Genomic DNA, 27,968 nt, shown 5'->3' with positions numbered 1-27,968 from the left:
CATTAGTACATTACAGAGCTCGGCACAATAGCATAAAAACCTAAACAGTAACGACCTCATCTTCCAGTTTACAAGAAGCAGTTTACAGCTCATATTCACCCAACACTATTCAGCTCATGTACGGTGTTGAATTTATAGAATTCCAATTATGGCATAACATCTAAAAGGACTAAAAACTCCATCAAATATAATTTTCCTGCATAATGGTTTATTTCTCAATTGCAAATAACTAATATTTTAGTTACTATATTGATACGGAAAAAGCAGAGATTTCCATCCATGCTAATTGATATTCCTAGCTCAATAAGATACAGTGCTACAGCATAACACAAGGACAGATTGAACTAGCTTCACTATAAACAACAAACAACTAAAATGCTGTGAGATAAGCATAACTTGAAGAAATATGAGGAATCCCACATTAAATGAAGAATTATTTTTCTCCTCCAGTGATACATTGGTTTCTCTTATACAACATAATACATGAACAAAGAGTGCAATCATAGCAGAGCAGCAAAGCGGAGCAAGAAAGAAACACTAAAACAAACACACTAATGCAAACAAACCACCCAATAAAATATCACAACGCAGAGTACCATCACCAAACAAACAATTCTTTACATCACTACACATAGGCATCAGAGAATATGTTTAATGAGTCGGTGCAATCATATCCTTGAAATTGTATAACTGACACTAACCCATACCAGTAGCAAACCATGGATGATTTCACCTGCAAAAAACCAAAGGAGAATGATTAAGCCCAAAACATCAAAAACGAATTAAAATGAAATATACTGTAACATGAACTCATTAAAATAACATTTAGAACTGTATTTACCATCAACCAATATATTTATGCAGTAGGAATAAAAAGAAAATAGAATGACCCAAAAAACTAATTGTCAGTTTGTTTTTTATTTTTAATCAACCAATAAAGGCAACCAGGAGATAGCAAGGTTAAACCCCCAGAGTCTCCACCATCCCACCTCATCAGCCTTAGCTTTATGTTCATTGTAGATGGCTGCACAAGAGCAGCCATCCTGATCTAGTCGCAGACCACCTAGCTTTACCTCCATCTTTAAGCTCAACCAAACACAACAGGCATTGAATGGTGATTAATTTTTTGGGAAATGCAGGTTTCCAAACCCATATTTTGTTCTTCAAAACTGAATTAACCTATCCCAATTATCATGTCATTAGAAAACCCTTCTACCATCCCCAACATCAAACTTTATGAACCTCCTAACCTCACTTCTAAATTTTAGGACAGCTCTGTGGCCCCATTTACAATCTTGTGGGACCTTTATAGTCCAAAACTTTTTGCCATGAGGTAAAATCTAGCACTCCTCTCAATGCCAATGGAGGCATAGAAAGTTCAACAATCCTTGAGGTTGAAGTGAAGTGAAACTATGTTGAGCTGTCCAAGTTATAAATTCTAAAATGTTTGCAAAGAAATAAAACTCCCATATGGTTATCAACTCAACCAAATTGCATCTTAATTATTACTCTGATTATGTATGATGTTGAATTTATAGAGTTCCAACTATGGCATAAAATCTACAAGGAATAGAAGTTCCATCTAACATAATTTGTCTGCATAATTTTTTATTTTAGTGTTTTAGTTACCATATTGATATGGAAAAAGCAGCAATTTTCGCCCATGCTAATTCATATTCCCAGCTCAATAAGATACAGTGTTACTGCTTAACACAAGGATATTCTGAACTAGCTTCACTATAAACAATATACATCTAAAATGCACTGAGATAAAACATAACTTGAATGATACATAGTTTTTTTTTTTTTTTTTTCCAACAGAATACACGAAGAGTGTAGCAAAGCAGAAAACCAGAACAGGAAAGCAACACTAAAACAAATACAAAACAATGCAAAAAAATAAAAATAAAAACACCCAAGAAAATATCATAATTATTTACATCACTACACATAGGCATCGGAGAATATGTTTGATGAATCTGTGCAAGCATATTAGACCATGGACGATTTCACCTAAAAAAAAAAGGAATCAAAATGAAATATGTTGTAGACATGTAAGATTTAGAGCTATATTCACACCATCAACCAATATATAAAATTGAATTAATTGGAGAGAAAGATTTAGAAGAAAAGAAGCACCATAAAATTTATCAAAAATGCAAGTGCAAAAATTCATTGCTATACCTTGTTAGGTAAAGATTATCAGTAGTCCCATCTTTGAAATACAAGGGAAGGCACATGTTTGACTTTGTCAAAATCTGGTCCTCCTTCGTTAAGCCTGTCTTTGAATGACTTTGACATTTTTTTGATCTCCAATTGCTGGAGGGTTGTGATGAACCTCAATCCATCAGGGACCATCTTCAATTGATCGCAAAATTCAATTTCCAAACGGCAGAGACTGGGCATGGCTCCTTCCTCCACCCTCCACTCCTCTAAGTCGTACAAGTGAGAAAGGAGAAGAGATTGAAGCAGAGGAAATCCTCTTTCAGAACAAACCATATTCTTCCCAGTAAAGGTTGCACATCCAACGTATGTGTGTCTGGATATCTTCTCCAACGCATGACGGAAGCAGAGGATTTTTAAGTTGGGTAACTTCTCTAACGTTTCCATTGGGTCTTCCTCAAGTTTAGTCCCCGATAAAGTCAACTTGGCTAGATTTGGAGAGAATTGGTGAGCTTCTGGAAGCTTCTTTAAATGTTTACGTAGATGTAGCTTTTCTATAAGTGGACACCTTGATATTAGCATTTGTATTGCATCTTGGGCCCCTTTTTTATTCTTCACTTTAAGAACCCGAAGAAGGTTGAATTTGAACCATGTGGGAATTTGGATGGTTTTGGGCTTAACATTCACCAATGTTTGCAAATAACTAAGATTACCCAATTCCAACTTACAACATACCCTATATCTCCAAGGTAAATAAAGATGTTTCAATTGTTTCATATACTTGAACACATTTGGCACTCTTGGTTTGGAGGCGATTCGCAAATCTAGTGTCTCCAGGCACCTCAAATTGCCAATAGATGTCGACACCTTATTTATATTGCTATTTTTGAGAGATAAATATCTCAAGTGGATGAGACATCCAATGTCTTTAGATAATTTGCGGCCGTGTTTTCGAAAACGTTCCAGATGTAAGACTCTAACCAACTTGAATTTCTTGAAACATGATTCTTTAAAATCAGAATAACTTTGAATCAAATTATTTTCATAAGGTAGAGGCAGAAGGTAGAGAAGAGACCTGAGGTATGGATATTCACTGAATTTAATTCCCGTGATGTAATAATCATTTGATTCCAAAATGATAGCAAGTCTTCGAACCTTACAGTTTTGCGCTTCACGCCGTTCCAAGGAAAGAATATTGGTAATATGGAGAAAATTTTCCTCTTGGGCCTTTGATACACAAAAGTCTCGCATAAGATCATGCATTCGACAAGTTTTAATCCTTCCAAGTGAGCCCATTTTCCCCACCAAAACCATGCATCTTTGCACTAGCTCCCTTAAATATCGGTGTCCCACATCATCCATTGTATCCTCTCTTCCTCTATTGTGCTGAATTTCCGATACAAAACCTTCTCCCATCCACATCCGAATCAATTCTTTTGTCGGTATCTCAAAATCCTCTGGAAAATGACCTAAATATAGAAAGCATGGTTTCAAGTGACAAGGTAAATCATTATAGCTTAAAGCTAAAACTTTGTTGACTCTTAAGTTTTGTTCTACATGAAGGTATGATTTGATATGTCTAAGCACATCCTCCCATTCTTCCTGTGTTTGCTTTGCTGCTAAAAGACCTCCAAGTACAGTGATGGCCAATGGCAAACCCCCACAATATCCAATCATTTCCTTTCCAAACTTCTTCATGTAAGTTTTGGTCACACAGTCTAAAAAGCCAACAACAAACAAAATAATATCATTTTTTTTCTTGAACAACGAGAAACATAACATCAGCAACTAAATGATAAAATACAACTATATTTTAAGACTTGAAAGTCTAGAGATAACCACTTGAAGAAATTTTCTCCATGCGTATGGACTGTACTAATATATGGCTTTTAACTCTTGCTCAATTTTAAATTTAGTTAAAATATTTAAAATGGAATTTAATTTAAATCACAAGTTTTAATTTCGTTTTATGTGCGGTAATATTTTATTTAAATAATTTGGAAACATTCAGCAATTTACTTTTGCTAAAATTTAGAGAAATCTTTCTCTATGTTTTATTCTTGTCTTCAAATATTAGTTAACCATATTTTGAACTAATGCATTTTGCTGTTTTGGTAAATCTGTATTGGTTTATGCATGTTTTGGCGTTTGTTTTTTCAATCATAAACATCTCTCTTTTATCACTTTATTTTGCTTTTAGATTTAGATTAATATTTACTTGTTTAGAGAGTGGAAATTTGAGTTTCACACAATAGTTGACTATGTATTTCAATGTACGTATCAATTACAAACTCTATCTCTTCTCAAAAAAAGAAAAAAAAAATTACAAAATCTCTCTTATTTAGGATAATATTCTATTTGAGGGGAAGTTTGATAAAATGGTTATAGATTTCATCCAATTTCCTCTTTTTTTCTTTTTTTTTTTTCGAGAATTGACAAAAGGTATACATAATAACTATCTCCCTGTACTTTTCTCAACCAAAAAAAAAAAAAAAAAAAAAAACCCTGTACAACCAACGTATAAACAAAATGTATCTTAATTTTATTAAAATGTGCATTCCTAATTGATAATTAAATATCTGATAGTCTTTAAAATACACCTTTAAAGGAATCTATTACCAAATATGTAGAATAATTCAGCTTTCCAATAATTGAAATTAGAGAAATTAAATCTAGACATGTTAATTAACATTTGATCTTAAAATATTTCATGCATTATACAGCTTAGTGATTAGTAACATCTTTAAAGGCATCTGTTACCTTTTCCTTATTTACAAAAAAAAAAAAAAAAAAAAAAAAAAAAAAAAAAAAAAAAAAAAAAAAAAAAGGAGAGAGAGAGAGAGAGAGATAAATTCATTAAAATAATTACCCAAAAAGAAAAATTATTAGAGTAAAGCAGGATTAGATATTAGTTGTACCTTCTCTCCAAGATATTGCTATCTTGTCAAGTAATTCCCAACTCCTTTCTTCATTTAGAGATTGCAATTCACAAAGGAAACTTCTGGGGTCTACATGCAAACACACTTGTTTATTACGAGAGGTAAGCAATATTTTGCTACCAGTACTCCTCACTAGGAAGGCTTCCTGTACACTGTTCCAGGCCTCAATGTTCCAAATATCGTCTAAAATCACCAAACACTTTTTCTCGCATTGAACTTGACGAAGTTTCTCAACAATCTCTGCATCCTTCAACTTTTGAATTTCATCCCTTTGATCTTTAGACAGAAGGCTAATCAAAATTTCTTCCCAAACACGTCTTCTTTGACATTGTTGTGAAATATATACCCAAGCATGACAATCAAAGTGTTGCTTGACTTCGCGGTAATTATAAACCATCTTAGCAAGAGTGGTCTTTCCCAAACCACCCATACCACATATGGAAGCTACTCTGCTGTCTTCGCCTTCTTTAAGCAAAAACTCCACCAATTTATTCAAGTCATCGTCAAACCCAACAACGTCATGTTCAAGATGAGAAAATGTTTGCCTTTGCTCTCGTTGCCTCTCATTAAAAGAACTGGATCCACCTCCTTTTATCATAGATTCCCTTATGCCATAGCCTTGAAAACTTGTTTTCAAGTTAGAAATTTTTATCATGATATCTTCAATCTTTGACCCAACGTGGTGCACTGTAATTCCTTCATCCAAGATGCGACTGCACCTCTCGAGAACCTTTTGTACACCTCCTCCCTTTCTGGATCCAACTGTGTGGGCATGAGTGGCAATGATATCATCTGCATCATAAGCAAGATCTCTTATTTCAGCAACCCACTGCCTTACAAGCTCTGACTCATTCTGCCTTGCATCTGCATCCTTTAATAAGCCTTGCATAAGTTTGAGCTCAATTTGTAGCAGCTCAACTTGGTTACTCACCCCGGACAAGAATTTTCCTTCTTGTACGAGCAAGTCACCAATCCTTGTCACCACACCGGAAACAACCGCCTCGGCCATTTCACTTCCCCGAAAAGAAGATGAATGGAATGGGAGCTTTGAATGTTTATTTGCTTACAACGAATCTGCACTCTCTTTGTATAATTTCTCAAACCTTCCCATTTCGGACATACTCTACTTAAAACTCAAAAAATTGTAGTTTTGCTCTACCTTTTGGCTTTTGTGTTTTCTTCATCTTGCAATCTGACAATTTTGTGTCAATTCAATGCCAGTGCCAAAGAAAGAGTGCTTTGGACTTTTGTGACGTGTTGAAAACGTGAATGATGCTAGCTGGCCTCAATTATTCATCTTTTCATAGTGACAAACAGCTAGCTTCATTATTGTGTGTGGGGTTATGAAGAGGACGGACTGACTGAGGGGATAATAAGGAAATTTCAATCTTCATTAATTATATACTGACTCACTAATCATCAATGTGCACCGTTTGTATTGGCGACAATCTTTAGAATCCCGGAGTGCTGATTTACACGCCTGTTTAGCACGTGATTTCTGTAAAACGTGTACAGCTTTGATTAGTTGTAGAGGTAGTTTGTTGTTATTAAGTTTAGGAATTGTAACAGCTAGTGAGTTAAATTAATAAGGCTACTTTCAATGGCCCTTGAACAAATTCTTTAGTGTCAATAGAATCCGATTTTCTCTCAATTCTCTTTTAAGTTCTAGATGAGTTTGTTCTTTGCATTTATATATATATATATATATATATATATATTTGAGAAGAATTAGCATTTGTAATATAATATGATATTTTGGCCAGTTTAGTTCACAAAGTCCTCTTGCCATTGGTTGTGTAATGTGCAATTTAGTATAGATTGTATAGCTTTGTCAAGGAATGCATAAACTGACTTTATGTTGACCATGTACACAATATTAGATTATGAGCCTTAGAGAGTTTCCCCATAAGTTTCTGATATCCAAATATTTACCAGAGATTTTCTCCATCTAATTTAACTATATTGAAAATTCTTCTGTATATTGCATAATGAATAATAGATACATCTCTGCTCTTATATACAAGAATCAGAGCGGGAAATTTTCTGACAAACTAACAACCCAAATAACAAACTACTTGTAGTTTAACAAAGATAACAAAGACAACTTCACACGACTTGTAGCTTTGGCATAGCTGGCTTAGCTGAAAGCCTGAAATTTTGCACTCTAATTCAAATCAATTTCAATAAACCATTCTGAAAACTTTTCTCTTTTTCAAGAGTTCTCTATTCCAACACGTCTTCCAAATCAGTGGGTGAGATATAGCATTGTACACAATTGGCTTCCTAGAATTAAGGTGAGGCAAAGCCTTTTATACAAATATTTGGCTATTTGGGATTAAGATGAAGATACAAGCAGAAAAAAGCAACATCTTTACAAGATAAAGAATGACTTGGACATTTGGGCCTGGAGGTGATAAATATTTATAGGTAGCCTGTCATATATAATCCCTTCTCTATAGAGTCCCACCGTTCAGTGTAAATGAACAAACCTTAAGAATTCATTAATTAACTGTTGTGGGAGGCAATCTGAAGTCTTTCCCCCCTTGATCTCTACTTGCAATCCATATTAAGATGGAGACATCTGTGGAGGCAAAATTCTTACAAATAAATTATGACTCAATACATAAGCAAAACCAAGTTTACGGATTCTGAAAGAGAGACAGAAGCAATACATGCGCAAACAGTCAGTGTAATACATAAAGGCTCTGAATGGTACCATGAATAGTATAGGAGCCAGTAGTCCTAACAGCATTTTGGTCCCTCAATAAGATAGATACAAATGAATATGGCAGACCCCATTAAGTTCACAGGACAATGATAGTAAGCATAACCTGTCTTGCAATGTCAACAATTTGACAATGTGACCTTATAATTCAAAAATATTACTGGATGATATTGTTATTTGTTAATCTGAGATTAAAGGAAATGTATACCTGGATTATGCAGAAGAAATATGAGATACTAATGGAAGCAAAAAAGAGATTTAAATTCTATACAACTACTGTCATGAGAGTAGAAATGAAGTACTCCTATCAATATAAGGGGCATTGGAAGTTCTACATTGTTTGGATGAAGAAGCAATGCTCGTTGAAATACAACTAATGCAGAGCAAGTATCAAACACCGTTAAACAATGTGTCTGTATGTTGAATTTTTGGAAAGAAAATTAAACTCCCCCACAGTTCTTAATTCAATGTTTTCAGTAATGCCAACTATAGGTATATTTAGAGATAAGAGGGGTGGGGGGTGTGAGATCTTTAGCTCTAGTAACACTCATTTATCACAGCCACTAATTAAAAAGATGAATTATCGTTTGATACTACTCTCACTAAATAAATTTTGTGTTTCATTCATTCAAAAGCAATGGCTAGCAAGCCCCTAATAATTACAATACTAAAAAGTTCATCTTTGTCACAACAACAAGAGCTGGATAAACAAATAATGGTTTCTGGTCAATGTGAAGCTGAAGCTAGTAATTAATCAATAGCATGTGAAGTTGAAGCAATTCCAATTGAACTATGATATTTTTCAGTAAATGGAAATGTAATTGTGTCTCAACAGAAAACCATTCAAAGGCAACCTATCCTGGTGGACGCATGGAAAATGGAAGATGTTCCAAGCTACAACATATAATCAAAATCACATGTTTTAGAAGAGTTACACAGATGAATCTTCATTATCAAGGAATCCTAGATGAACAATCTCATTTAGTTGTATTTTTTTTTTTTTTTTTTTTTTTGTGAATGCTTTAATTTTTAATTATAGAACTTATAATTCATTATTGTGATAAGAATATGAACACATGAGTGCACTAGGAGTCTTATTGTTGATAAAGTCCCCTGTTCAGTACATTATAAGCATTGAGGTAGGTATTTGGTCCAAAGTGAAAAAGAATGTTAAAATAGTCGCAACAATCTCTTTTTTAGTTGTATAAATGCTTTAAATTTTGAATTTCAACCATTTCTCCATCTCATGTCTTCTTAAACTAGTCAAGTCTCTACATTCGGGATTTGGAATTTCTGACTAGCTTGGAAATCTTACTAGCCAGAGCAGCTGCCTGCTGATTTCATTATTTGGTAGTTTTAATTAACTTAGTGGAGAGCTACATGCCCTAATACGAAAAACACTAAAGAAAACTAAATCATTCTAGCACCAAGACACTGCATAAACTTGCATTATTTGTAGGTAAAGGTTACCCATAAAGTGATCTGGCAAGAGTTTTTCATCTAGACAAAAAATTATTATTTTTCATTTGTTCCATTTCTTTAATTTGAACTAGTCCATGATCTTCAGATTTAGTAGTGTCGAGGTCATTGGTGAAATTACCCATATAGGAGCATCTTTGCACAGTGCATACCTTAACATTTTTTTATTCTTTAGTGAGGACAACAGAAGGAAACACGGCAGTCCACGCACACTGTCTACTTTTTTGCATATGCATACAGCAGGGCCAATTTTTTTATTCTTTAGTAAACAAAGAGAGAACATGGATATAGGAGCATCTTTGCACAGTGCATACCTTAACATTTTTTTATTCTTTAGTGAGCACAACAGAAGGAAACACGGCAGTCCACGCACACTGTCTACTTTTTTGCATATGCATACAGCAGGGCCAATTTTTTTATTCTTTAGTAAACAAAGAGAGAACATGATTGATGAAGCAGGAGCATAACTGAATAAATTTGGATTTTAACAATATCATGAATTATAAGAATAATGGTTGGGTGTCTCTATGGTGGTGCGAGTTCTCTTTTTCATCAAACTTGACATCACAGTTAAAAAATTCTAATTCAAAATGGGAAGATTAATTAACTAGAAATCTTATTTTCGTCAAGGAACAAGATTTAGGTTTTTCAGAGAAATTTAAACTAATTAATTCCTTTAAAACATCAATAATGATTGTTAGGTTCTAAGAATTTAGATTTAAATGTATTAGAACTTCATTATGTAATGTTAGCAAACCATGATCAAAACGTTTAGTCTTGTCTTAGACTTGCTCAAAGTATTTGTTTGTAAAGTTGGAATTGAGTTTGTTAGGTTCTAAGACTTTAAATTTAAATGCATTAAAACTTCATTACGCAATGTTGGCAAACCATGATCAAAATGTTTAGTCTTGTTTTAAACTTGCTCAAAGTATTTGTTTGTAAGGTTGGAATCAAGTAATTGCATAAAATTACTATTGACTTTCTACAAGGTTCGATCGATCGAAAATTAGACTTAATCGATCAAGTCTAAGCCTGTTTGACGTATAGGGTTTTATATTTTGCTTTAAGTATAAAAGGAAAAACCCTAGCCACGTTTTATAGTTGTTGTTTATGCTGTGTATGTGAATCCCTTGTAAGATCTCGAGGTGTTTGCCTTCACATATACTTAGGGTTATCAAGAATCAAGATTATGTCAAGAACTTGATGATCAGTTTGGTTGCTGCATAAAGAGCTTAAAGATATATAAGCGGGAGTGTTTATGCTTGTTGTGAATCCAAGAAAGAAATAGTTCGTAGACTCGAAGCTATCATGTGGTCGTGGTAGTAAGTTTTCTACTCGAGGTAGTAATAGGATGTTAGTGGTCTAAGTCGTTATTGTGTAAACTTCAATTCTTTCATAATGAATCTATTTTACCTTAAGGATAGCTAGGTTAAATCCTCCCCAGGTTTTTTACCAGTTTGATTTTCCTAGGTTATCATATTGTTGTGTTATTTATTTTCTGCACTTTACAATGATATGAAATCTTTGTGTTAACCTAAATTGGAATAATTTGACTAAGTAATCACTTGGCTAATTGACTAGGTTAATCTGGTTGTATTTTAAAAGGTCTAAAAATGTACAATGATTCTAAGATGCAAAATTTTCAAACCTCTCTTTTGTTAGAATATTTTTCCATTCTAATTTACAGTTTCTTTATAGTTGAATGTTGAATACAAGTACATCTTTGTTCCAAAATTTTCAAATTTCTCTACTAGTCAGTTTTTTTTTTCCTAATCAACCAATAAAGGCAACCAGGAGATAGCAAGGTTAAACCACCACAGTCTCCACCATCCCACCTCATCTACCTTAGCTTTATGTTCATTGCAAATGGCTGCACAAGAGTAGCCAGCTTGAACTAGTCGCAGACCACCTAGCTTTATCATCTTTAAGCTCAACCAAACACATCTAGCATTGTATGGTGATTAATTTGTTGCCTTGCAGGTTTCCAAACCCTTATTTATGTTCTTCAAAACAAAATCCATCTTTGCCTCAAATTTAGTTTCTGCACTATGGATAATCCTAAAGGTATACTTTATGAAAAGGATCCTAGTAGGATTCCAGTTATCATGTCATAAGAAAACCTTCTACCATCCCTAAAATCAAACTTTATGAACCTCCCAACCACACTTATAAGTTTTGGGACAGCTCTGCTGCCCCATTTACAATATTGTGGAACCTTTATAGTCCAAAAATACTTGCCATGAGGTAAAATCTAACACTCCTTTCAATGCCAATACAGGCATAGAAAGTTCAACAATCCTTGAGATTGAAGTGAAACCATGCAGGGCTGTTCAAGTTATAAATTCTAAAATTTTTGTAAAAAAATAAAACTCCCATATGGTTATCAACTCAAGGCTTGCCTAAAACATTAATTATGGGTATACTGAGAATGGAAAACATAAATAATCTTTTGACATAATCTTTTCAAAAATATATATATATATATATATATATATATATATATTCTACAAATGCAATGGCTATGATTCCCCACTAATCACAATAGTATAACTATATAAAAACCTCATCTTCTAGTTTACAATAAGCATTTTACAGCTCATATTTACCCAACACTTTGTTCAACTAGAACTATTTAAATTACTGTTAAGAACAACCAAATTGCTTCTTAATTATTAATTTGATTATGTATGATGTTGAATTTATAAAGTTCCAATTATGGCATAAAATCAAATAGGAATTGAAGTTCCATCTAAATATCATGAATTTATTTCTCAATTGCACGTAACTAGTGTTTTAGTTACTAAATTGATACAGAAAAGGTAGTGCTTTTTATCATGCTAATTGATATTCCCAGATCAATAAGATACAGTGCTATTGCTTAACACAATGAAAGACTAAACTAGCTTCGCTATAAACTATATACATCTAAAATGCTGTAAGATAAACATTACTCAAAGAAATATGAGGAATCCCATATTAAATGAAGAATTATGTTTCTCCTCCAATGATACATTGGTTTTCTTTCTATTTAACAAAATACATCAACACAGAGTGCAATCATAGCAAAGCCAACAAAGCGGAACAAGAAAGAAACACTAAAACAAATACACTAATGCAAAAACAAACCAGCCAACAAAATATCACAGTGTAGAGTGCCATCACCAAACAAACAGTTCTTTACATCACAACACATAAGCATCAGAGAATGTGTTTTATAAGTCTCGGCAATCATATCATTCAAATTGTATAACTAACACCAACTCGTACCAGTTGCAGACCATGGATGATTTCACCTGCAAAAAAACCAAAGGAGAATGATTAAGCCCAAAACATCAAAAAACAAATTAAAATGAAATATTATGCAGACATGAACTCATTAATGTAACATTTAGAACTATATTTACACTATCAACCAATATATTTATGCTGTAGGATTGAAATGAAAGTACAAGTACCAAAAAAGAAAGATATAAATAAAAAGACCCCAAAAAAGGTGAGAACATGAAAAGAAGAAACTGTTAATAATAGTGGCAAAAATTAAGATACCACCACAAGAGAATTTTCTTGTAAATAAGTGCGAAATTTCAAGAAAAGAATAGATAACAGCTTCATTTTGCTAAATATTATTAGGGAAAAATTCCTTTTCTATGGATTCCAATCATTCAATGTAAATGAACAAACATGAAGAATTTATTTGTTAAAGTGCTATGGCAAGAAGTCTTAAGTCTTTACTCCCTTGATCTCTCTTTGGAAACCTATTCTAAGAAGACATCTATAGAGACAAAATTTTAACAAATAGGTTTTAACTTATAATGCAGAAGCAAAACAAAGCAAAACATGCACAAACAGTAAAAGCAATACACAAAGACCGTACAGGGCACCATGAGAAATATAGGAGCAAAGAGTCCTAATGGGGTTTTGTTCACACAAAAAGATTGATGCAAATGAATATAGATGACCCCAATAAGTTCATAGGACATTGACCATAACAGAACATGGATATTTGGAATAGCAAAAGAATATATGGCAAAGAATATTGTTCAGAAATGATATTTGGAATTTAGTTTTGGGCTCTAATCTACCTCTTACATCCTTCTTAATTCTTTTACAAATTTGCTCTTCAAACCACACTAACGTGTTATGTATAATGGCATTTCTCTAAGACCAAATATAATACACAGATTCTTCTTCAAAAAAAAAAAAATATAATACACAGCAGCCCACAAAGCAAGCTTAAAAATAGATGATCTCAGGCTTTTCATTCTCAAGTTGGTAATGTCCTAGCTCATTAGATCATGCCACTTGCACTTAGCCTCTAAAACTAAGCAGTGCCTAGTGACAATGTCACAGATTCTCATAGCAAAAGAAAATTCTAAGAAAAATGCTCACTACTCTCAAAATACATACAAGCAGCCACCAGTATAGCCCCACTAAGCTAATCTCTTTCTAGTTGTCAATTTGTTTTTTATTCCTAATCAACCAATAAAGGGAACCAAGGGATAGCAATATTAAACCACCAGTCTCCACCATTCCACCACATCTGCCTTAGCTTTATGTTCATTGCAAATGGCTGCACAAGAGCATAAGCCTGATCTAGTTGTAGAGCACCTAGCTTTATTTTCATCTTTAAGTTCAACCAAATACAACTGGCTATGTGTGGTGATTAATTCTTCGAACCTTGCAGGTTTCCAAACCCTTGTTTTGTTCTTCAAAACAGAATCCCCGTTTGCTTTAGATTTAGTTGCTGCATCAGGATAATCCTAAAGCTATACTTCATGAAAAGGATTCTAATAGGATCCCAATTATCATGTCATGAGAAAACCTTCTACCATCCCCCGCATCAAAATTTATGAACCTCCTAACCTCACCTCTAAGTTTTAGGACTACTCTGCAGCCCCATGTACAATCTCGTGGGACCTTTATAGTCCAAAAATACCTACCATGAGATAAAATCTAGTACTCCTCTCATTGCCAATTAAGGCATAGAAAGTTCTACAATCCTTGAGGTTGAAAGGCAACTACTGCTGAGCTATTCAAGTTATAAACACCAAAATGATAATTTGATAGTTACAACAGGGGAAGGGGGATTTGAACCCTAGATGTCATGGACACACTAGGGAGGTGCCAGCCAGTTGAGCTACAAGGCTCTTGGAAAGTTATAAACACTAAATGTTTGCAAAGGAATAGAACTCCAATATGGTTATCAACTCAAGGCTTGCCCAAAACATTAATTATGGGTATATTGAGAAATGGAAAACATAAATAATCAATTGATACCACTCTGTACTACACATGCAATGGCTATGATTCCCCACTAATCACAATAGTATAAGAACCACATCTTCTAGTTTACAAGAAGTATTTTACAACTCATATTCACCTAAGAATATATTCAATTAGAACTATATAAATTATTATCAAGAACAACCAAATTCCTGCTTAACGATTACTTTGATTATGTATGATGTTGAATTTATAGTGTTCCAATTATCTATCAGCAATTTCTACCCATGCTAATTGATATTCCTAGTTCAATAAGATACAGTGCTACTGCTTAACACATGGATAGACTGAACTAGCTTCACTATAAACAATACACATCTAAAATGTTGTGAGATAAACAATACGCATCAGAGAATATGTTTAATGAGCTTGTGCAATCATATCCTTCAAATTGTATAATTGACACCAACTTGTACTAGTTGTAGAACATAAATGATCTCATTTGCAAAAAAAAAAAAAAAAAACCGAAAGAGAATGATTAAGCCCAAAACATCAAAAATGAAATATACCATAGACATGAACTCATTAAAGTAAAATTTGGAACTATATTTATGCTGTAGGAATGAAAAGAAAGTAGAAGGACCTAGAAAAAAAAAATAGAAAGACCCCAAAAAAGGGGAGAAAAGGAAAGAAGAAACCGTTAATAAAAGTGGCAAAATAAGATACCACCACAAGATGAAGTGGAGAAGAATTTTCTTGTAATATAATGGAGAGGTAAGTTGTGAGTTCAGAACCTAATAAATAAGTGTATAAATTGCAATTCAATTTTTACTCCTTGTAAATGATATTGTGAAGTTCTTTTTTCTTAATGTTTCTTTTTTAAAAATAAAAAATTGAATTTCAATCAACATTGAGTCTTATGCCTAGAGGTTTACAGAAATATGAAAAAGATAAATGAACAAAACACAAACAACCATTATGGCCATAGAGGTAACCAATATAAGTCTAGGAGCAAGGAATGCTGACAGGTTTTTTTTGTTGCTCAATAAGATAGATGCAGAAGAAGATTGAATAACACAATAGTTCACAGGACATTAACAGCAAACATGACTCCTACAATTTCAACAATTTGAGAATGTAAATTTATAATTTTAAAAAAATTATATTAAGAATGACTAAATAATGTAGCTAATCTTAGTTTTTTTTTTTTTTTTTGGATGAATTAGTGAAGGATGCTATTAATAGAGAACAAAATAGACAATAGCTAGGCAAACTACAAAAACTGGGGACAGTGAACCCAAGGCTAAAGAATACAACAGAGGCTATTAAATCCCAAACCTTATCCCAAGAGACTAGATTCTTACAAATTAACACAACAGAAGCTCAGGCAATAACAAATTACAGAAACTTTCACACCAAAACAAAACACCTCCTAAACATCAGTAACACACAAATATTTGGAATAACAAAAACATTTATAGTAGAGAGTATTGTTCAAAAATGATATTTGGAATTTGTTTAAGATTCCTATCAACCTCTAATATCCTTCTAAGTTCTTCTCAAAATCTGCTCTTCAAGCCACACTAACCCATTATGTATAATGGCATTTCTCCAAGACCAAACCTAATATACATTGGCCCAATGGGCAAGCTTACAGATGGATAATCTCAGGCTTCTCCCTTGATAATGCCCTAGCTCATTAAATCATGCTAGTTGCACTTAGCCTCTGAAACTATGCAGTGCATAATGATAGTGTCTCAAATTTTCTTGGCAAAAGAACATTCTAAGAAAATATGATCTCTACTCTCAAAACACACACAAACAGCCACCGGTATAATCCCGCTAAGCAAATCTTTCTCTAGTTGTCAGTTTGTTTTGACTCCTAATCAACTAATAAACAGAACCAGGGGATAGTAAGGTTAAACCACCACAGTCTCCACCACCCCACCTCATCTACCTTAGCAGTATGTTCATTGCAAATGGCTGCACAAGAGCAACCAGCCTGATCTAGTCACAGACCACTTAGCTTTATCTTCATCTTTAATCTCAACCAAACACAACTGGCATTGTATGGTGATTAATTCTTTGAACCTTGCAGGTTTCCAAACCCTTATTTGTTCTTTAGAACAGAATCCACCTTTGCCTCAGATTTAGTTGTTGCACCATGGATAATCCTAAAGCTATACTCCATGAAAAGGATCCTAACAGGATCCTAATTATCATATCATAAGAAAACCTCCGACCATCCCCAACTTTAAACACTATGAAACTCCTAACCTCACTTCTAAGTTTTAGGACAGCTTTGTAGCCCCATGTACAATCTTGTGAGACCTTTATAATCCAAAAATACCTGCCATCAGGTAAAATCTAGCATTTTTCTCATTGCCAATGGAGGCAAAGAAAGTTTTACAATCGTTGAGGTTAGAGTGAAACTAAGCTGAGTTGTCCAAATTGAAAATACTAAAATGTTTGTAAAGAAATTAAACTTCCATTTGGTTATCAACTCAAGGCTCACCTAAAACATTAATTATGGGTATACTGAGAAATGGAGAACATAAATAATCATTTGATACTACTCTTGATATAAAATTTTCAAAACCAAATATCCTACAAAATCAAAGGCTATGATTCCTCACTAATCACAATAGTATAACTAAATAAGAAACTCATCTTCTAGTATACAATAAGCATTTTACAACTCATATTTACCTAACGCTATTCAACTAGAACTATTTAAATTACTATTAAGAACAACCAAATTGCTTCTTAATTACTACTCTGATTATGTATCATGTTGAATTTATAGAGTTCCAATCATGGCAAAAAATCTGAAAGGAATAGAAGTTCCATCTAGCATAACTAGTGTTTTAGTTACTATATTGATATGAAAAAAGCAACAATTTTCATCCACGCTAATTAATAATACCAAATCAATATGATACTGTGCTATTGCTTAACATAATGATAGACTGAACTGACTTCACTATAAACAATATACAGCTAAAATGTTGTGATATAAACATAACTGAAAGTATCCAATGATACATTGGTTTTCTTTTATTCAACAGAATACATCAACAAAGAGTGCAATCATAGCAAAGCCAACAAAGCGGAACAAGAAAGCAAACACTAATGCAAAAACAAACCAGCCAACAAAATATCACAAGGCAGAGTACCATCACCAAACAAACAATTCTCTACATCACTACACATAGGCATCAGAGAATATATTTAATGAGTTTGTGCGATCATATTCTTCAAATTGTATAATTGACACCAACCAATATATATTCACGCTGTAGGAATGAAAAGAAAGTTGAAAGACCCCAAAAAAATGGGAGAAAAGAAAGAACAAATTGTTAATAACGGTGGCAAAAATCAAGAGACCACCACAGTTTATCAAATATGCAAGAATTCATTACTGTACCTGATTACCATTCTCTGCACATGTTGGACTTTGTAAAAATCGGGTCCTCCTTCATGAAGCCTATCTTTGAATGACTTTGGCATGTGTTTGATCTCCAATTCCTTGAGGGTTGTGATGAACCTCAATTCATCTGGAATAGTCTTCAAGCTTTGGCAGCTATCAATTGTCAAATGGCTGAGACTTGGCATGGCTCCTTCCTCCACCCTCCACTGCTCTAAGTTGTCACAAAAACCAATGACAAGAGTTTGAAGTACAAGAAATCCTCTTTCAGAACAAGCCATATTCTTCATTTGAAAGAAGCTGCCAAAAAGGCGGAGGAGTTTTAAGTTGGGCAACTTCTCTAACGTTGCCATTGGGTCTGCCTCAAGGTTAGTCCCCCATAAAATCAACTTAAATAGATATGGAGAGAATTGGTGAGCTTCTGGAAGCTTCTTTATGGGTTTAAATATATTTAGCTTTTCTAAATGTGGACACCTTGATATTAGTATTTGTAGTATTTGTGTTGCATCTTGGGCCTGTTTATTAATCCTCACTTTAAGAAGTTGAAGACGGCTAAGTTTGAACCATGTGGGAATTTGGATGGTTTTGGGATCAACACTCACCAATGATTGCAAATAACTAAGATTACTTAGTTCCAACTCAAAACGTACCCTATAAACGTAGGGTAAATAAAGATGCTTCAATTGTTTCATATACTTAAACACATTTGGCACTATCGGTTCATATGAGTCGTCTGAGTGGATCCGCAAATCTATTGTCTCCAAGCACCTCAAATTGCCAATAGATGATGGCACCTTATTTATATTGCTATCTTTGAGAGATAAATATCTCAAGTGGATGAGACATCCAATGTCTTTAGGTAATTTTTTGTTGTCTTTGTTAAAATTCTCCAAATATAAGACTCTAACCAACTTGAATTTCTTGAAACAAGACTCTTTAAATTGAGAATAATTTCGACTAGGCATAAAGTGGAGAAGAGACCTGAGGTAAGGATATTCTTTGAATTTAACTCCCTCAATGTAATTATCACCAGATTTCGGAATGATAGCAAGTCTTCGAACTTTACCGATTTGCACTTCACATTGTTTCATGGAAAGAATATTGGTGAAATGGAGAAAATTTTCCTCTTGGGCTTTTGATACGCAAAAATCCCGCATAAGATCATGCATTCGACAAGTTTTAATCCTTCCATGTAAGCCTCTTTTCCCCACCAAAACCATGCACCTCTGCACTAACTCTCTTAAATATCGGTCTCCCACATCATCCATTGTATCCTCTCTTTCTCCTTCGTGCTGAATTTGTGATATAAAACCTTCTCCCATCCACATTCGAATCAATTTTCTTGTAGGTATCTCAAAATCCTCTGGGAAATGGCCTAGATATAGAAAGCATGGTTTCAAGTGGCAAGGTAAATCATAATAACTTAAAGCTAAAACCTTGTTGACTCGTAAGTTTTGTTCTACATGATGGTATGATTCAATACATCCAAGCACATCGCCCCACTCATCTTGTGTTTGCTTTGCTGCCAAAAGACCTCCAAGTACAATGATTGCCAACGGTAAACCCCCACAATATCCAATCATTCTCTTTCCAAACTTCTCCACATTAGTTTTAGTTTTGGTCACACAATCTGGAAAGCCAACAACAAACAAAATAATACCATTTTTTTCCTTGAACAACAAGAACCACAACATCAACAACTAAAATAATAAAATGAAACTATATATATATATATATATATATATGTATGTATGTATGTATTTAAAAACAAAAAATGAAACTATATTTTAGGACTTGAAAGCCTAGAGATGAACCATTGATGCTACATCCACTTGGAGAAATTTGCTCCATGCATATGGACCATACTATATTTTTGACTCTTACTCTTGTTCAGCAACCAAAAAAAAAAAAAAACTATTACTATTGCTTAATTTTTAAATTTTGTAAAAATATTTAAAATGAATTTAATTTAAATCATAAGTTTTAATTTCATTTTATGTGCGGTAATATTATATTTAAATAATTTTGAAACATTCACCGATTTTTTACTAGATTAAAAACACAAAAATAATAAGTCGACCTACAATTTTTTTTTTCATTATTTGGCTATATTTTAAATTATCTAAGTTTGTCTCACGGATTAAGACTAGTAAAGAATTATCATTTGCTGGTGCAAGGTTTAAATTTAAATGCGAACCTTAGGTCTGTGACGTCTGTCTAAAAGTTAGATAACGGTCAATCACTTAATTATTTGCATTTATTACAAGGAATTGAAAGTAATCCCTTTATTTTTGGTTAAGTAATATATTGGTGAAGGTAGGGTTTGAACCCAAGGCAACGGCTACCACCAAGACACTTTTTTTTTTTTTTTAATGAAACCACCAAGAGAGTTACAAGTGGGCTATCGTGCAAAACCCAATTAAATGTCAAAATTAATTGGATATATTGTTATACATAATATGTTCAAGTTTAAGTTTGTACAATGGGTTTTAATGTGTAGCATTAATTCAATTATTGTTCAACATAGTATTTTTTTGAGAAACCCTTAACCCTCTGTTTGTTTCGGCAATAACATTTTATTATAGAAAATGAGTCATTTTTCAAAAAAATATTTTCTATAAAACCATCTCATTTTCCTATATTTTGTAGCAACCTTTAATGAGTTAAAAAGAAGTCTCCTAATTCCTTTATTTAACATACAGTGAGATAGAGTTGTTTTCCAAAAAAAATTTAATAGAAAACAACTTCTAAAAATAAGTCATATTTTTTCTGTTGGCCAAAAATAGTTTTCCTTTAACTCATTTTTTATGATGCTACCAAATACTGAAAAACATTGAAAATTATCTTTACAAAAGGTTTTCCAATGAAACAAATAGAACGTAAGTGTGTATAAGTTCATGGTTCCACACAAACTTGGTAATTACAAGAAGGAATATATTGGAATTGGCCTTAACATCTTAGCTAAAAATTTGAACCCAGTATCATATGAACCTCATGAGATCTTGGAAAGTATTAGACCAACCCCTTGGGCTTATAACCTAAGTGTTGTTGGTCATAAAATTTAGAGAAATCTCTCTCTATGTTTTACTATTATTCATATTGAACATTTTTATTCTTTATGTCTTCAAATACTAGTTGACCATAATTGTTCATTTCACACTAAATCTATACAATATTTAATAATTAAGGATTTAATTTCACTAAACTCTTGTTGCACCGCGTCACTGGAAAATCAATTTATTTCTTCTTTAATTTTTTGTTAATCCAATCCAAATCTTACCTCTGCACTCTATCCCGCCTTCCTCTTCATTCCTTTTTACTCTTCTTCTCCCCCATAATTTCACACCCTATTGTTACTCTTACCCCAATGCTTCATTTTCCATCTTTTTACCATAAATTTTCTACTACTCTCTGTTCACCTCTTTCTCTCTCTCATTCATTCCATTTTTGCACACAACAAAACCAAAAGGTGATTACTCCTCCTATTTATTCAATTTTCTTTTTCCTTTGGTTGATTTTTAATTGGTTATGTTATTTATATGATGGATTCCTGATTCCATCTGCAACTCTAATTTGTGCTCGTGCCTCTTGCATTTTGTTTTTTGTTTTTTGTTTTTGTTTTTGTTTTTTTTGTTTTTTTTTTTTTTTTTTGGTAAATCTGTTTTGGCTTATGCATTTTTCAGTGTTTTAATTTTTCATCATAGGTCATCTTTCTTTGTCACTTTGTTTTGCTTTTAGTTTTAGATTAATATATTTCATCACACCCTTCATTCACAAGGTTTCTTTTTTCTTTTTTTTTGGGGGGGGGGGGGGGGTGGGGTAAGGGAGGTACTAAGCATCATCATCATCAGATGTTCAATAATTATGTTATTTTAACAGATAAAAAATGCTACTTTATTATTTTAACACACTATTTTACAATTCGTATTATATCACATCTTCTATTCTTCAATTCTATACATTAAAATAATATATACTAGGCGCGTGCTCAGAGGCTCTTCTATTATTTTGAGAAAAAATTAATAATTTGCATCTATTATAATTTGATATTACTACATTTTCCAATCACAAAATACCTAGAGGATTATAATTTGAAATTACTTCATTTTTCAATTACAAAAAATTCCTAGGGGTGTGATGAATATTATGCATTTGTATTTGTGAGAAGTTCAACTGCTGAGAAGGTTTTTTTTTTTTTTTTTTTTAATGAACGTGAGTAGTGTTTTGGTGTACTGGGAGTTTTTTTTTTTTTTATAGAACTTTTTTTTTTTCAATAGGAACGTGGGTAGATATTTGATAGAAAGTGTGTGTGTGTGTTTTTTTTAACTACTGGGATGAGTTTGTATTTGTGAGAAGTTACGTGGGTAGATAATTTTATTTATTTTTGATAGATTACGTGGGTAGATAATTGATAGAGCGTTATTTGAACGTGGGGAGTTTTTTTTTTTTTTTTGGTTGCTGAACGTGGGGAGTGTTTTGGAGTACTGGGAGTGTTTTTTTTTTTTTGGGTGGCCGGGGTATTTTTCTTTTATTTTTTTTTAAAAGAACGTGGGATAGTATTTCAATGTGGGTAGGAGTTTATTGAGGATAAAATTTATTATTTTATCCCCATTTTGATTAGTTTAGATTAATTAAATTACGGATACTTTTTTTTTTTTTTTTGAAATGAATTACGGGTACTTTTAACAGTAAAAAGAAAAAAATCAATAACTAATTTTTGAATCTTCTTAATATATACTTTCATTTTTTTAAAAAGAATGTGCGATACTATTTCAACGTGGGTAGGAATTTATTGAGGATAAAATTTACTATTTTAACTCCATTTTGATTAGTTTAGATTAATTAAATTAGGGATATCTTTGACAATAAAAAAAAAATCATTAATTAATATCTGAAACCTTTTAATATATACAGATAAATATTAAAATAACATTAATTATTTCCCTCTTTTTCTCTCTCTTGCTCTCTGCCAACTTCTCTAAAATAAAATTCTGAAGCTTTCTCTTCTCTCTCCTTTTCACTAATCTCTCTCTCTCTCTTTGAAACTCACCAGTCACCACCACCAAATAAAAAAAACCTGATCACCACCACCACCTCAAACCCACTACCCACTTCCACCAACAACCAATCACAAATCACAATATGTATAAAACTCTCTGGTGACCACCATGGGAGGAAAAAAAAACTTAAAACATGTTTGAAACTCACCACCACCGAAGGAAAAATTTTCAGCTAATCTCCTCCATGCCGATCTCCACCAGTTGATCTCCTCCTATAGCGAGGGTCGATCTCAGTAAGAGAAGAAAGAGGCAATGGGTTTGCCTAGTGATGGGTTTGGCTGTGATTTTGTTTGATGTGACCTCGGTGAGGTTTTCCAGTGATTGGGTTTGCTAGGATCGATGGGTTTGGCTGGTGATTGAGCATGTTGTGATCAATGGGTTTTGCCTATGATTGTGTTTGGTGGATTTTGTGGTTAAAGATGGTGCTTGGTGGTTTTTGCCGGTGATTTTATTTGCTGTAATCAGTGGTGATTGGCGAAGGTGTTGTTGAAGGTGGATCTTTGATTGTTGTTGCTATGGAGGTGGGTTGAGAGAGACAAAAAAGACACAGGCGAGAGAGATAAGAGAAGACAGAGAAGAGAGAGAGAGTACGGAGGAGAGAGAGATGAATAAAAATAAAAATAAAAAGTTTTAGCATATATGTCCGTACTGTCTCATATTTAGAATGTCATTGTAGCTTAATGCTAAAAATTTTGAGATTTAAAACATTTGATAATGGTGAGCTTTTGTTTGTTTGGTGTGCATAATGCCCAATATTTAGTATTTGGCACATCTGATGCTGGTGTTCTAATGCCACTCAAATCATTGAAGTCTTAACCAATCACTAAAATGTCTACGTCAATTGCATGTATGAACTCTAGATTAGCAGTTTAGTATATGACTATATGTATTTGGGCTTATTATGCTTTACTAAGTTTAGCTTATTAATTCTAACCTGTTAAAAAAAAAGAGAAAAAAAAAAAAGAGTTTAACTTATTAATCAAACGTATTTATCTATATAAAATACAATATTACGAAAGGTACATCTAACTATCTCTCTGTAGGGGCTTTGGGTTTTCGTGACTTGAAGCTTTTCAATCTAGCTCTCTTAGCGAAATAGGGATGGAGGCTGCAAACAAACACCTCTTCCCTGTTTTGCCAAGTCTTTAGAGCTAAATATTTTCCTTATGGTAGCTTTGTGGAGGCTGATATAGGAAGAAACCCGTCCTATGCATGGAGGAGCCTTATGGCGGTACAAGGGGTGGTGCAAAAAGGTATTAGATGGCAGGTGGGGGATGGAGATAACATTAGAGTTTGGTGCGATAAATGGGTGCTAAGACCAAGCACCTACATGGTGGTATCTCTAGAAAATCTGAGTCTGCGGGTTTCTTTGGTTAAGGACCTCATAAACAGAGATGCTTTTGAATGGGATGTGGAGATGGTCAACTAGTGTTTCAATGCCGAGGATGCATCAGCTATTTTGGGTATTCTGTTAAACTCGACTGGTAGACGTGATAGGCTGATTTGGGCTACTAATAATTCTGGAAAGTTTTCGGTCAAGTTGGCATATGCGTTAGCCTATGAGGAAAGGATAGAATAGAACAGGGGCGATTGCTCAAACGTCTCAATTCGCAAATGGGTTTGGAGAGGTATTTGGCAAATGAAACTCCCACACAAGCTAAGACACTTCACATGGAAAGCAGGCCGGAATATCCTAGCCACCAAGGATAACCTCATACGAAGGAAAATTACCAAGGATGATGTTTGTGTCTTATGTGGACAACCTGAGGAAACAACGTGCCACCTGTTATGGTTTTACAAGCACGCCCGGGAGGTATGGGAGTCCAGTATGCTTGCTCTGCCATTCATCATTGATTAGTCTTGGACCTTCCTGGATGTTTTACAGAACCTGTAAAATTGGGAAGTAACTTAACCCGGTTTGATAGAGAAGGTCATATCAGTTTGCTGGGGAATATGGAAAGCTCAAAATGAAAGAAGGATGGGGGGCAAATGCAAGCCAGGAAAAGTGATCCTGAAGACCGCTCTACACCTTGTGGAAGAGTACCACGCTACGAATGAAGTTAGATAGGGAGATTTCCCGAGTGTGGGTCCATTGACAATATGGAAGCCACCTGCTCGAGAATAGTACAAAGTGAACGTAGACGATGCAGTTTTCAAGCATGGGAAAAAAGCGGGAATAGGTGTGTTGATTCAGGATGAAACCGAGGAGGTAATAGCAGCCTTAAGCAAGATAGTGAATGCACCTTTGGGGGCAGCGAAGATAGAAGCAAAAGCAATGGAGGTGGGGGCTTTGTTTGCAAGGGACATGGGTATTAGAAAGGCAGTGTTTGAAGGTGACCCGTTGATCATTTGCAAGGCTCTCTAGGGTGAAGGGGTGGCTCCTTCATCCATTCAAAATGTGCTGGAAGGAACACTGGAACTAACCACAGGCTTTAGGAATTTTTATTTCTCTCATGTGAAAAGATAGGGAAATGTCCCTGCTCACTTGTTAGCACAGTATGTTGAAGAGCTTGAGGACTATGTAGTTTGGCTAGAGGAATGCCCTAGCTTTTTAGAGCACGCGTGTGCTCATGACATGTTTGTAGTCTCTCACTCTTGATTTAATGATATTACTCAGTATTTCCTATCACAAAAAAAAAAAAAAAAAAAAAAAAAAAAAAGAGAGAGAAAACTATCTCTCTGTACAACCAATGTATAAATGTATCTTATTTTTATTTAACTTGTGCATTCCAGTTGATAATTAAATATCTGATATTCTTTAAAATGCTCCTTTAAAGGCATTTGTTACCAAATATGTAGAATAATCTAGCTTTGCTAGAATTGAAATTGGAGAAACTAAATCTAAACTTGTTAAGATTTGATCTAAAAATATTTCATGCATTGTACAAATTAGTGATTAATTAGGATGTCTTATGCTTGTAACATCTTCATCTACTCTTCCTTTTCTTCAATTTATTTACCCATTTTTTAAAATAAAATTAAACAAATTCTTCAAATTAATTATCACAAAGGAAAATTAATAAAGTAAAGTAGGATTAGATATTACATGTACCTTTTCTTCCAGATATTGCTATCTTCTCAAGCAATTCCAAACTCTCAACATCATTTAGATGCTGCAATTGATAATGGAAACCTCCGGGATCTACATGCTGACACACTTGTTGATTACGAGAGGTAAGCAAAATTTTACTGTTCGTAGCCTCCTTTGGGAAGGCTTCACGTAGTTTGTTCCAAGCCTCCTCATTCCAAATATCATCTAAAACCACCAAACACTTTTGATCAAACTGAACTTGGTAAAGTTTATTAATAATATCTACTTCATCTAACTTTCGAATTTGATCCTTTTGTTTCTTAATAATATCTACTTCATCTGACTTTTGAATTTCATCCTTTTGAGATTGAGAGAGAAGGTTAATCAGAATTTCTTCCAAAACAGGTCTTCTTTGACATTGTTGTGAGATATATACCCAAGAACAGCAGTTAAAGTGTTGCTTGACTTTGGGGTTGTTGTAAACCATTTTGGCAAGAGTGGTTTTACCTAGACCACCCATACCACATATGGAAGCAACTCTTTTGCCTCCCTCTTCTTTCAACAAAAAATTCACCAATTTATTTAGACCATCGTTGAACCCAACAACGTCATGTTCAGGATGAGAAAATGTTTGTCTTTGCTCTCGTTGCGTCTCAGTCAAAGAACTCAGCCTGCCTGCTTGAATTGTTGATTTTTCTATGCCATAGTCTTGAAAACTCTGTTTCAAATTAGAAATTCTTGTCTTGATAACATCAATCTTTGAGCCAACCTGGTGCACTGTAATTCCTTCACCCAAGATGCAAGCGCACTGCTTAACGCCTCTAGATCCAACTTTGAGAGCATATGTAGCAATGATATCTTCTGCATCATAAGCAAGATCTCTTATTTGAGTAACCAACTGCCTTACAAGATCTGATTCATCCTGCTTTGTATCTGCAACTTTTAGAAAGCTTTGCATTAGTTTGAGCTCATTTTGTAGCATCTCAACTTGGTGACTCACTCCGGACAAGAAGTTTGCTTCTTGTAAAAGCAATTTACCAAGCCTTTCTACTACACCGGATACAACAAACTCCGCCATTTCTCTTTTACGAAAGGAGGACAAGTGAGAGATAAACTAAAGGTAGCAATGTCTATGAAGGATGAGATGGAGGAGATGTGGGGTGAAAATAGCCAAATACCACATTTTGGCAAAATTTGTGGCAAACTAGCACTGTTTCGGAAATATTTAGCAATCTACCACATTTTTAGTACTCGAGTTTCACAAAATCGAGTTCTAAATAATAATCGAGTTCAGTGAACTCGAGTTCCTAGGTGAGTTGCCAGCGTGGCATTGCTGACCTGGAATTTGTGTAATCAAAAGAGTAATATGTACTCGATATTACTGAAATCGAGTACTTCTTTATAGTACTCGAACTAAACAAAGTCGAGTACTTTTTTTTTTCTTTTCTTTTTTTTTTCTTTTTTTTTTCTTTTTTCTACTTTTTGTTTAGTAAGAAGACTGCACTTAGTTCTCACTTTCTCTGGGACTTCACTTCTTGCTCACTGGCCGAATGGCCTCTCCTTTTATTTCTTCATCTTTTCCTTCTTCTCTTCCTTTCACACTCATGACATCAAATCAAAATAAATGCAACTCACTTGCCTTGACTTTACTTTAGCCACTTTCCTTAATGCATCAACCCCTTTCTTTTCTTCTTTTTCTCCTCAGCGTGTCCAACACACCTAACTCACTGCCCAAGAAGAAAATAGGTTGACTTTTGTGGCTTGTCCAACCACCTCTTTAATGAGGTGTTTTATCAAGTGTGGGCTGGACTCACGGTGCTATGATGCACCCAACATGGTGGACACAACGATCATAAGCAGTTGAGATGAAATAAGTAAAAGTTTTGTATGAAACAAAAAGTAGAAAAAAAAAAGAAAAAAA

At 33.9% G+C, this 27,968-nt stretch overlaps 2 protein-coding genes across 3 annotated transcripts; both read right to left on the bottom strand.

Moving 5' to 3' along the window:
- Window positions 1-396: 396 nt before the first annotated feature.
- Window positions 397-6,341, bottom strand: LOC126705818 (putative disease resistance protein At1g50180). 2 transcript variants are annotated; one of them, XR_007648435.1, is made up of 4 exons: window positions 5,082-6,341; window positions 2,185-3,881; window positions 1,941-2,013; window positions 397-733 (listed from the first exon to the last, which is right to left on the bottom strand). XR_007648435.1 is itself a non-coding variant. In XM_050405033.1 (3 exons), the coding sequence occupies exons 1-2, from the start codon at window positions 6,109-6,111 to the stop codon at window positions 2,203-2,205; spliced, it is 2,709 nt and encodes a 902-aa protein (XP_050260990.1). In that variant the 5' UTR covers window positions 6,112-6,336; the 3' UTR covers window positions 397-733; window positions 2,185-2,202. The 2 variants fall into 2 exon arrangements, 1 of the variants encoding a protein (XP_050260990.1); XM_050405033.1 differs by lacking the exon at window positions 1,941-2,013 and having other exon boundaries at window positions 5,082-6,336.
- An 11,587-nt stretch (window positions 6,342-17,928) lies between these two features.
- LOC126705123 (putative disease resistance protein At1g50180) lies at window positions 17,929-27,125 on the bottom strand. Its single transcript, XM_050404068.1, has 3 exons — window positions 26,069-27,125; window positions 19,440-19,586; window positions 17,929-19,331 (listed from the first exon to the last, which is right to left on the bottom strand). Exons 1-3 carry the CDS (start codon window positions 27,123-27,125, stop codon window positions 17,929-17,931), a joined length of 2,607 nt encoding a protein of 868 aa, XP_050260025.1.
- Between the last annotated feature and the right edge of the window lie 843 nt (window positions 27,126-27,968).

Source organism: Quercus robur, chromosome 11, assembly GCF_932294415.1.
Source record: "Quercus robur chromosome 11, dhQueRobu3.1, whole genome shotgun sequence".
In the NCBI taxonomy this organism is placed as follows: domain Eukaryota; kingdom Viridiplantae; phylum Streptophyta; class Magnoliopsida; order Fagales; family Fagaceae; genus Quercus; species Quercus robur.
The sequence above is the reverse complement of the archived record's forward strand: the minus strand, read 5'-3'. Positions and strand labels throughout refer to the sequence as shown.

Coding starts and splice junctions, on each gene's coding strand:
- LOC126705818 (XM_050405033.1), bottom strand. CDS start 6,111: ATGGCCGAGGCGGTTGTTTCCGGTGTGGTGACAAGGATTGGTGACTTG. Junction 3,882..5,081: donor AGCAATATCTTGGAGAGAAG/GTACAACTAATA, acceptor TTGGCTTTTTAG/ACTGTGTGACCAAAACTTAC.
- LOC126705123 (XM_050404068.1), bottom strand. CDS start 27,125: ATGGCGGAGTTTGTTGTATCCGGTGTAGTAGAAAGGCTTGGTAAATTG. Junction 19,587..26,068: donor AGCAATATCTGGAAGAAAAG/GTACATGTAATA, acceptor TTGGCTTTCCAG/ATTGTGTGACCAAAACTAAA. Junction 19,332..19,439: donor GTGGGGCGATGTGCTTGGAT/GTATTGAATCAT, acceptor TTCTATATCTAG/GCCATTTCCCAGAGGATTTT.